The sequence below is a fragment of the Oryx dammah genome, unplaced genomic scaffold (genome assembly GCF_014754425.2).
Source record: "Oryx dammah isolate SB20612 unplaced genomic scaffold, SCBI_Odam_1.1 HiC_scaffold_2, whole genome shotgun sequence".
Lineage (NCBI taxonomy): Eukaryota > Metazoa > Chordata > Mammalia > Artiodactyla > Bovidae > Oryx > Oryx dammah.
This window is the reverse complement of record NW_024070186.1, coordinates 43,803,090-43,815,102: the sequence shown is the minus strand read 5'-3', so window position 1 is coordinate 43,815,102 and position 12,013 is coordinate 43,803,090. Positions and strand designations below refer to the sequence as shown.

General features: G+C 36.8%; 1 protein-coding gene across 1 annotated transcript in view; it reads left to right on the top strand.

The window, feature by feature from the left end:
* The window catches only part of DHX36 (DEAH-box helicase 36), a 47,788-nt gene extending 39,817 nt beyond the window's left edge, over positions 1-7,971 (top strand). Inside the window, exons 23-25 of the mRNA XM_040247277.1 lie at positions 2,755-2,875; positions 4,226-4,378; positions 4,685-7,971. Of these exons, the coding sequence (XP_040103211.1) occupies positions 2,755-2,875; positions 4,226-4,378; positions 4,685-4,870 (460 nt within the window). The 3' untranslated portion in view covers positions 4,871-7,971. The remainder of the gene's footprint in view (positions 1-2,754; positions 2,876-4,225; positions 4,379-4,684) is intronic.
* Positions 7,972-12,013: the final 4,042 nt, after the last annotated feature.

The window sequence follows — 12,013 nt, the reverse complement described above, 5'->3', positions numbered from 1 at the left end:
AAACCGTTTATGGTAGATACCACTGTCCCTTACTGCACATCCCGAAGTCTGTTCCTTTGTCACCCAGTATTCACAAAGAATATTAGTAATGCCAGTGTAAATGTGCTTCCCTGGTGGCTCAGATGGTAAAGAATTCTCCTGCAGTGTGGGAGACCTGGATTTGATCCCTGGGTTGGGAAGATCCCTGGAGGAGGGCATGGCAACCCACCCCAGTATTCCTGCCTGGAGAATCCCCATGGACAGAGGAGCCTGGTGAGCTACAGTCCATGGGGTCACAAAGAATCGGACACAGCTGAATGACCAAGCACGTAAATATGAGAACAGTAAGCCAGCTGTTAAAAAGCAGTGCCTCAGTGGAACTTGCTTTGGAGTAGATTATGTTTCAGGGTTTTTTTTTGTTTTTCCTTTCTTATGAAACAGATAATCTTGTACTTTAGCTCTTTGGATGAAATTGTGGAGGGGTTTACCTATTTTGAGAAACAAAGTATAGCTTTAAATATAGGTCCAAATAGAGTCAGCCTCGATAGTAATTGGAGACAATAAGGCATATTTTTGCCCAGTAAGCTAACTCATTCTATTGAAGAAAAAAGAGAAACTGAAAGTCACATATGGCTTGTAGTATGTGAATTGGTGCCAGACTTTTGGAAGACACTTTAGAATTAGGTATCAGCAGTCATTAAAATAGTCACTGGCCCAGTAGTTTAATATGTTCTAAGGAAGTCATTCCAAATGTTTTTTGCAAAGTATATTGTACATAGATGTCTAGTAGCAGTGGGAAAATTATGGTTTTATAAGACCATATTGTATGGCATTTCTGTTAGGTGTAAAAAAATCATTGTATATTGACATAAAATATTTGAACTAATGCTAGGTGAAAGAGTTGGTTGTTCTATACACATGAAAAAATATAGACCTCAAAGGTAGCCTAAAGTGCAGTCATTGTTCTAGTGCAGTGGTTCTCAGCATGGGTAATTTTTCCTTCCCAGGGACCTTTGGCAATTTCTGCAGACGTTGTGGTTTTGTAACTGGAGACGTATGTGTTACTGGCATCTAGTACATAGAGGCCAGGGATGCTGTTAAGCATTCCACGATGCACAAGACAGTCCCCCATAACAAGGAATTCAGTAGTTAAGAACTCAGATGTTGAGAAATCTATAATGTACCTGAGAATAGGGTAACATGAATGTTAATCATTGTGATTGGATTATTCACATTTTATGTGATCTGAGTATTTTTTAACTTCAGTACTTTTTCAAATTCTTCTTCATATATATCCCTAAAATGTACAGGTAGCTTAACATGTTACAAGTAGCTTAAATGTTTGAAATACATTTTGTATATCCCTCTGCCATCCTGGGAAGACTTGATGAAAAAAAATGTATCAATAGTTCTCTTTGGATTGATGCTTTGTTTTGTAAATGTGCAGGGGTCAGCACATTTTGGCACACTGGCTGAAAAACATCTTTGTGTAAATTTTTGTTGGAACACAGACATGCCTATTCTCTGCCTGCTTACTAGCTACATTAGCAGAGTTGAGTAGTTGTGACAGAATGCCCCCAAAGCCTAAAATACTTTGTCTCTGGTCCCATATAGAAAAAGTTTGCCATATCCTGCTGCTCTAGTGATGTCGGGTTGCAGGATGACATTGGTTAAATAGACTGTGCGGTGAGAAAAAATAATTGATTTTATTCTAAATAATGGCTTATGACTATGATTGATGATTTTATGGATCCCTAAAACCATGAAAAAGATACCCTCAAAAACAGAGGAAGCATTAATGGATTAACCCTTTATAATGTAATTATCAATGATTATATAACAATACTATCTCATATCTCCCTGTTGAATAATATTAACTAAAGATTCCTACAAATTGAGGTGAAATCTTTAACTATCAAAGGAAAGACTCCCTAAGAATGGAGAGACCGTACTGGAGCTGTGTATGTTTATTTCAAGTATTCCTGTTTTGAAATGGGGCTGGAGGTACAGTGAATCTGAGGCCATTTAAAACATTTTAGAATAGGTTTTTAAAAATCAGAATTACGTTTTAAACAAAATTCTCCGTTTTTTAATTTTACTTGTCTGAGTGTGTGACCTGTGGATTTTTTTTTTAATTGATCATTCAGTTATTACATAAATTGAGGGCAGTTTATCAGTCATTGGGTCACTAAGAGTCAGACATGACTGAGCGACTTCACTTTCACTTTTCACTTTCATGCATTGGAAAAGGAAAGGGCAATCCACTCCAGTGTTCTTGCCTGGAGAATCCCAGGGACGGGGGAGCCTGGTGGGCTGCCGTCTGTGGGGTTGCACAGAGTCGGACACGACTGAAGCGAATTAGCAGTATCAGTATCATGGTTTATCAGTATTATGATTTACAGTAAAATGTACAGATTATTCTCTTGGTCTGATTCACTTAGAATTCTCTCAGGTATTTATTTCATTCTTTGTCTTTTAATGGTATATATATATATTAATATAATGAGGGAATATTTTGTCACTTGTCTAATATGTTGAGTAATTAAACCTATAAGAGGATTTGTTTTATGATTTAGAGTGTTCATATTTATCTGATACTTTTCCATGTGTTATTAAAGTAAAAATTGTCTTTCCTTAAATATAAGTTTGAAAATATATAATGCAGAAATAAGCTAAACTCATCTGTGGAGTTTCTTTTGATTCTGGGATGGTTTGGAGTCCTCCAGAGTGTTTTTTTTTTTTTTTTTTTAAACTACATTTTAATTTTTTTTAAAGGGTGAAAGTTTACACAAAAACTGATGGAGTAGTTGCTATTCATCCTAAATCTGTTAATGTGGAGCAAACAGAGTTTAACTACAACTGGCTTATCTATCATCTGAAGATGAGGACAAGTAGTGTAAGTGAATGTATAAAATAGCCATGGATCTGAGTAACAGTCTTACTGTGTTTTAAAAATTGTTTAGTTTTCATAATTACAAACAAAACTTGTTTTCTTAATTTTTTTTTTATTGGCAGATAATTGCTTTACAGTGTTTGGTGGTCTCCGCTGTATATCAGCGTAAATCAGCTGTAATTATGTATATATATCCCCTCCCCGCCATTCCATCCCTCTAGGGCATCACAGTGCATCAGGCTGGGCTCCCTGTGTTCTATAGCAGCTTCCCACTAGTTACCTGTTTTATACTTGGTGTATATATGTCAATGCTACTATCTCAGTTTTGTCCTAATCTCTCTTCCCCCCACTGTGTCCATGAGTCTGTTCTCTACATCTGCATCTCCATTTCTTCTCTGTAAATAGGTTCATCAGTACTGTTTTTTTAAATTCCATATGTATGCGTTAATATATGATATTTGTTTTTCTCTTTTTGACTTTCTTCATTCCGTGTAACAGGCTGTAGGTTCATCCACCTTACCACAGTTGACTCAGATTCATTCCTTTTTATGACTGACTCTTATTCCATTGTATGTATGTACCACAACTTCTTTATCCACTCATCTGTGGATAGACATCTAGGTTGCTTTGTCCTAGCTATTGTGAACAGTGCTGCAGTGAACATTGGGGTACACGTGTCTTTTTGAATTGTGGTTTTCTCAGGTTATATGGCCAGTAGTGGGATTGCTGGGTCATCTGGTAGTTTTATTCCTAAATTTATTAAGGAATATCCTAAAAAACATTTTTTTCCAATAAAACTTACAATGTCCTCAAGCAAATAACCTGTACTTTTAATGTGTTTAGATCTATTGTGATGGATCTTTCTATTTTAATTAACAGAAGGTTATTTGATTTTCGTAATTTTCTTTCAGAACCTATTTTTAAAGAAATACTGACATTTTATGGTATACAGGAGTTCACAGTGTATGAAGAATTTTATTGACTTGTCAATATAATTTATAAATACTGCTCAGAATATTAAGTGGGAATTTTGTTAATATATAAAGAAAAAGAACTTCAGCTACACATTATTGTTTTGGTTTTATCACTTAGAAAAATACTTTGTTTCCAGAATAGTGCTATTGATTGAATTGAAACAAAAATATAAAACTCCTTTGTTGTCTGAAGTAATGAAAAATGACTTGTTTAAAATTATATATATTTTTAAATTAGTCTGTAATTACACTGACAGGATAATAATAACCTATTTTAGAAGAAAAACACTAATTGATACTAGTGATTTTACTGGATTAATGTGACAATAATCCTTTCTGACTCCTTAACTATATTAACTTGCCTTACTTCTCATTATAGATATACTTGTATGACTGCACAGAAGTTTCCCCATACTGTCTGTTGTTCTTTGGAGGTGATATATCCATCCAGAAAGATAATGATCAGGAAACTATTGCTGTAGATGAGTGGATAATCTTTCAGTCTCCAGCAAGAATTGCCCATCTTGTTAAGGTGACTAACTTTACATGATTGTTTTTGATTCTGCCTGCAAGTTAGTATACAGTCTTGTGTTTTTGTTTATCCAAGTGTTGCACATGTTATGTTAAATATTTCTTGCTTTATTTCAACAAATGAAATTGTGTTGAGAAATCGATTTATAGTTTTTCTGAATTGGTTTTTGAGATAGTTACAGAGCAACCATTCTGAATAGCTAATAGCTTATGAAATTTCTTGTACCAGATCAAGTCACTTTTATTTATTACACTGTTTGATAGTTTGTCTGCCTTTGTTGAATGTGTATACTTTTTCCAACTTCAGGAATTAAGAAAGGAACTAGATATCCTTCTGCAAGAGAAGATTGAAAGTCCCCATCCTGTAGACTGGAAGGACACTAAATCAAGAGACTGTGCAGTACTCTCAGCTATTATAGACTTGATCAAAACACAAGAAAAAGCAACTCCCAGGAACTTGCCACCACGTTTCCAGGATGGATATTACAGCTGACAGGTTTTCTCTGGTGCCCTGAAAAGCCAGTTTTACAGCCATCTTCCATCATGGTTTAACTTTGGGCCAGATGCCAAACCCCAGGACATGAATAATTTTAATGTGTATAAGGTAGAAACCTTCAGTAGGTAGTAAAGACTTAATGTGCATGAATTAACCGTTGTCTGTAGCTACTATAAATACACCATAAACAACAGTAAGTTCTCTGATCATACACTCATTGTGGTCATGTCCACATTTTGAGAATATTCCTTTTATGTACTTTGAATGTTGTACCACTTGAGAAAGTCCTTTGTTAATGAAATATTAATCTTTCTGCCCATAATGACCGAGAATAGAATCAGTAAAACTAGAATGATTAGCCAAAAGCAGTGTCAAATAAGAATTTCAGCACATCCACATTTTTTCTAATGAAACTTCTGTCAGAAGTTAATTAATTTGTTGTAATAAAGTCCACTATCTAATAAAATGTACAGTGTGTAAATCTCAGCTAGCTTTTTGGCTTGGTTTCTGCATCTCCACCTGTCCCTTGGTTTGTTTGATTTTTTTTTTTTTTATCTTTTCAGAATATATTTTTATCTTTTTTGTATCACCCTGTGCAGCATAATGTAGCAGTAGAGAGCATGAGTCTAGAGCCTGACCACCTAAGTTCAAATTTTAGCACTGTCACTTACCTAAGATCTTAGGCAAATTACTTGGCTTCTCTCTGTTCCCATTTTCTTTATCTGTAAAATACAGGTAATAGTTGTGAGAATTAAATAACTTGTTATATGTAAAGTGCATAGCCTGGGTCTGGCACGTATTGGGTACTCGCTAAATGGTAGTTACGTACTCACTAAATGGTAGTTTCTCGTCCATAAAATATTTTTAATGATCCATTAGGTTACACTTTTTCTCCTCATGCTCTGAGTGCTATTTTATACTCTCAGCCAGTGGTAGCTAGTCTGACATGTACTGTGCAGCCCTGTCAGATTTAGACAAATACAAATACTGTTATTTGCCAAACAGCCTTTTCGTCCTTCCCTTCCTGTTTGCTTGTCCATGTGTCCCCTCCTCTGTGCAGCCTTGTTCCCAGGGCTGTTGGACCCTCTTCCCCAAGGGTGACTCATGCTTGGTCTAAGCCAATCATGCATGGTCTTATTCTCCTTTTAAGTAACTGTTGAGGCATGAATATGTGGACCTGTCCTGTCTGATGTCAGCTGAGAAGAGGTCTGCACCGGGGGCATCTGGGAAAGATCTTCCTCACTAATACTTTGAGGAGGAAATTCTGCACTCCTCCTTTGGACATTTTCTTGTCTGTATTTGGCATTTAGAACTGCTGTAGCCATCTTAGAATCACTAGGTTGGCTCAGCAGGCAGGTGGAAATCAGCCTCGTCCTTGATAACACTAGTGAACTGTTGAATTATCCAACTCTGCAAGTGCCCTGCACATGGACTTACTCTGATAACAATAAACCCTTTATTGTTTTAGTTAGCCACTTTTAGTAGTCTTTTTTATAACTTGGCAGAAAGCGTGTTAAGTGCAACACCTAACTATCCATCATTGAGTGTTGTTTGCTGAGGCTTCTCTGTCATTTATTTGTGATCTAACAGGTTGACCTTTATATCTGAGAAAAGATGTAGTATTGGAAATACTGTAAAAAGACAAACCTTGGAAGAACACCCTGGTATACCATAAAAACTACAAATTTTATTGTGCCTTCCAAAGAAGCCAGGGGAAAAGGAGTATCATGACGACTGTGATGATCTTAACAGCACTGCTTCAGGTAGTGCTTCCATTCCTGGGAATGTATGTCAACCTATCATTTCCTCCTGGGGTCCTGAATATTTATTTTTGTGTTCTAAGTCCATTCTCTTGGCTAGTATCCCCAAAGTGATTTGTCTCTCACTGAATTCTTATTCTGCATCATATTGTGACATGTTAGTTTTGGCCCAAAACTCAAGATGATAATTAGGTACTATTTGTTCTATAAGAATGTTTTTCTGTTTGTGTTTTTTGTTTTTTGTTTTTTTGCTTGCTTGCTTTTACTATACAGTTTAAATTCAGTTATTTGGCCAAAATGGTCTTTGCAGAAAGCAGTTAAAACAGATTACTTGTTAGTTCTGTGTTCACAGACCAATATTTAGTCTTCACAAATGGGGAAGATATTCCTGAAGGATTGTTTAACAGATGAGCTATTTAGAGAGGTCAGAGGACTTATTTATCACCTCTAATTTATGTCCTCTACAACCAATCAAGATGGAAATTTTAACTGATGGTGCTATTTGTTTTTTGTTTACAGAATAGGATGTAACTTAGTGAAAAATGTATTCCATGTCTTAGCATTATCTGTTATTTGGTAGTTTTAAAGAATAAGATATTAAGAAAAATCTATTTGGCTCACCATTCTGATACCAAGGATAACTCTTGGAAAAAATAACTCTGAAACAGAAACTTATGAGGGGAAAAGGCACTGAATAATCTTTTTTTAAAAAAAGTCTTTGAAAAGTGAATCCATATAACACCTTCTTAATCATTAACTTGGGCAAAAGCTCTAGATGCATTTGTACCAATTAATGCAAGTGATTTTCTCCTCTTCATTTTTAAAACAAAGTCCACCCTACAAGTTTGAATAGTAAGAGAGTTGTAGGAGGAATTTATGTACTCTCTTGCCCAAAGTAAATGGTAATCCTTCTGCTCTTGAGCTCTAGTTTATGTGTATTTAAGTAATTGTGATCATGTAGTATAATCATATTTATAATATACTAATTGTTTTTACATGGCATTTTTATTCTGATTTTAAAAATATTCATTGTAGAATATTTGAAAATTCAACATATAAAAAATGTTACTACTGTTACATACTTTTTTAATAAGCTTGAAGATATTATTTTAATAAAGTTACCCAAGTATGATTCTGTTAATTTTGTCAAATGTTTTAAGTCGTAATTGTTACCCTGATATGGAATATTCCTGTCACCTAAAAATGTCCTTTGTTTCCTTTGCAGTCAGTCCCCTGCTCCCACTTTAACCCACTGGCAACCATTGATCTGCTTTTGGTCGCTAGAAAATTCAAAAGTTTTGCCTTTTCTAGAATTTCAAATAAATGGAACAACATATAGTCTTCTGTGTTCGGCTTCTTTCAGTTAACAAAAAATGCTTTTGAGATATTTATGTTGCTATATGTATCAGAAGTTAGATGCTTTTTATTGTTTAGTAGTATTTTGTTTAGGATTTATTTTTGTTTTTACTTATGGCTGCACTGGGTCTTAGTTGCTGCACACCGGCTTTTCTCTAGTTGCATTGAGCAGGGCCTACTCTCTGGTTGTGGAGCACAGGTTTCTCATTGCAGTAGTTTCTTGTAGCAGAGCACAGGCTCTAGGCACGCAAGCTTCAGTAGCTGCGGCTCATAGGCCTTGTTGCTCCACGGCATGCGTTTTCTTTCCAGACCAGGGATTGAACCTGCATTGGCAGGTATTTCTTTACCACGGAGCCACCAGGGAAGCCCATCACAGCTTGTTTATCGATTCACCAATTGATGGACCTTTGTGAGTTATATTTTCATTTTTTTTTTGCTGTTATAAGTAAAGTTATTATTTTTATATGTGTACAGGTCTGTGTGTAGATAGATACTTTCATGTCTCTTGGATGAGTACCTATGGTTAGATTGCTGTGTTATATTGTATTTAAGTTTATAAGAAATTGCCAAACTGACTTCCAAAGTGGGTGTTCCATTTTACACACCTACCCTCCATATGTTATGATTCCAAGTGTTTCAGATCCTCACCAGTACTTGGGTGTTTTTAGTTGTTATTTGTTATTTTTTGCCTTGAATGGATGTGGAATCTCATAGCTCATTGTGATTTTGTTTTGTATTTCTATAATGATCAGTGATGAACATATTTCATGTACTTACTTGCTGTTTTCCTTAGTTGTCTTATATGTGTGTTCTGATCTGATTTTCCATTAGGCATATTAGAGAGGAAGGATTATTCTCTATGAATTTTAGAAGTGCAGAAAATTTAAAGTCATTGACCTGAATATGGCAAAATGTGCCCCTCTTCACTGGCTAGTACAGTGGAAGAGTTAAGCCACTGTTATCAGGTGCCAGAAGAGAATTCAGAAGGAGCTTTCATTTTCAAAGATGTGGCAAAAACACCACAAAGCAAGCCGCTACAACCTTAGAGAGGGGTTTCTCTTCTGGGTATCAGCAAATATAGGCATTTTTACAGCTGATGGAAATGCAAATAAATAGTCCTGTGTAAACACTGGTGCATCAGAACAAAATAGCAGTAGAAACTACAGGGTTCAAAAGCAGATTTTCTCTGATCCCTGGGAACCATGCTATCCATGCAGAGTCCCTGAATCTTTAGTCACAGTACCTTAACTATTAGAACAACTAGAGTAGTCTTCTGTGGGAGAGAAATACCAGGTTTAGAGGTCATGATGTCAGGAGGTTGCACATCCACTGTGAGGAAAAGAACAGGGCATAAGACAAAACTTTTCCTGTTTGTGTAAGGGCATGGTAGTGAACGAAGACAGCTGATGTAGAAGCACTGCAGAACCAACCTTTAAGACTGCTTAGAGTTTTGGTAGTTTGTGGTTTTCAATGAGCTGGCCCATTTTGTCAGTGTTGTTGAATATATGTGAAGTTGAGTATCTTCTTACCAATATCTGTCAAATCTATAACAATATGTAGTCTTCCATTCCTGACACTGACAGTCTGTTTTGGTCAGCTTGCTAAAAGGTGTATCAATTGTATTTGTCTTTTCAAAGAACTAGCTATTTGTTTCACTGATTTTCTATTTTCAGTTTCATTGATTTCTATATATATATGATTTTTATATTTATCCTTTTCTCCTTCCTTTTGCTTGTGTTTACATTTTTTTATTTCTAATTTCTTGAGGTGGCAGCTTAGATTTAAGTGTTTAGTGCCATAAATCCCTTTCTAAAACATTGCTTTAGCCCCAACCTACATGTTTCAATGTCTCGTGCCATTCAATCAGTATATTTTTTATGTCCTCAATATATTTGCCTCTTAACAGATTAAGAATGTGCTGTTTAATTTTCAAGTGATTAAAGATTTCTCTGGCGTTTCTGTTCACATTTCTAGTTTGGTTCTTTTATGGTAGTTGGAAAACCGTTCTTTTAATTATTTTCTTAAAATAATTTTATTTTTGATTGTGCTGGGTCTTGCTGCGTGGGCTTTCCTCTAGTTGCAGGAAGCGGGGCTCTCTGATTGCAGTGCACAGCCTTCTCACTGCAGTGGCTTCTCTTGTGAAATTTGGGCTCTAGGGTGAGCAGGCTTTAGGAGTTGCAGCACATGGGCTCAGGAGTTGCAACGTCCAGGCTTAGTTGCCCTGTGGCATGTGGGATTGAACTCTGCTGCATTGGCAGATGGATTCTTTACCTCTCAGCCACCAGGGAAACCCTGATTTCAATTCTTTTAAATTTGTCAAGTTTATTCCCCAGAGTGTGATCTATCTTGGTGAATGTTACATATCTGCATGAAAAGAAAGTATAACCTCCTGTTTCTGGGTGGAGTGTCTGGGTTAATGTCAGTTAGGTCTCATTCCTTGATGTCGTTCAGTTCTGTACCATTACGCACTGTACTGTGGATTTGTCTGTTTTCTCCCTTTAGTTCTGTTAGTTTTTGATCATGTATTTTGAAGCTCCAGTACTTGGTACTTACACACTTGGGGTTGTTACATCTTCACAGAATGACCCTTTTATTGTTAGGTAGTATTCTTTGTTCCTAACTTGCTCTGCTTTATGTTCTAGTGTAGCCCCTCCAGCTTTCTTTTGATTGGCATTTGCTTGATACTATCTTTTTTCCATTCATTTACTCTATACTTACCGTTAAAATTACATTTGAACTATTTCCAAAAGTTGACAGCATATAGTTAGGTCACTTTTTAAATTTGTCAGTATCTGCCTTTTAATTAATATATTTACATCACTTACATTTTTTGTGTGTGCCATTTTGTTTTTTGGTTCTCTCTTCGTTCCTCTCTTTCCCTTTTCCTGACAGTTTATTTAGAATTCCATTTTACTTTGTGGTTTATCAGCATATCTCTTTGTAAAGTTTTTGCTTGCTCTGTGGCATCTGGTCCCATCACTTCATGGCAAATAGATGGGGAAACAGAGTCAGACTTTTTCTGGGCTCCAAAATCACTGCAGATGGTGACTGCAGCCATGAAATTAAAAGACGCTTACTCCTTGGAAGGAAAGTTATGACCAACCTAGGTAGCATATTCAAAAGCAGAGACATTAGTTTGCCAACAAAGATCCGTCTAGTCAAGGCTATGGTTTTTCCAGTGGTCATGTATAGATGTGAGAATTGGACTGTGAAGAAAGCTGAGTGCCAAAGAATTGATGCTTTTGAACTGTGGTGTTGGAGAAGACTCTTGAGAGTCCCTTGGACTGCAAGGAAATCCAGTCAGTCCATTCTAAAGGAGATAGTCCTGGGTGTTCTTTGGAAGGAATGATGCTAAAGCTGAAACTCCAGTACTTGGCAGCCTCATAGGAAGAGTTGACTCATTGGAAAAGACTCTGATGCTGGGAGGGATTGGGGTAGGAGGAGAAGGGGATGACAGAGAATGAGATGGCTGGATGGCATCACTGACTCGATGGACGTGAGTTTGAGTCAACTCCGGGAGATGGTGATGGACAGGGAGGCCTGGCATTCTGCAATTCGTGGGGTCGCAAAAAGTCGGACATGACTGAGTGACCAAACTGAACTGATGGATTATACTGGACTTCACAAGTGGCTCAGCAGTTAAAAAAAAAAAAAAATCCCTCTGCAATGCAGGTGATGCGGGTTCCATCTCTGGGTCAGGAAGATCCCCTGGAGGAGAAAATGGCAACCCACTCCAGTATTCTTTCGAGGAAAATCCCATGGGCAGAGGAGCCTGGTGGGCTATAGTCTGTAGGGTCGCAAAGAGTTGGACACAACTGAGCACATGGATTACAGTATACATGTATTGCTTTAGTTTTTCCTAAATGTTTAGTTTTCCCAAACAAACCGTTGTTGAAGGTCACTCAGTCGTGTCCAACTCTTTGTGACCCCATGGACTATACTGTCCATGAAATTCTCCAGGCCACAGTACTGGAGTGGGTAGCCTTTCCTTTCTCCAGGGGAGTCTTCCCAACCCAGGGATCAA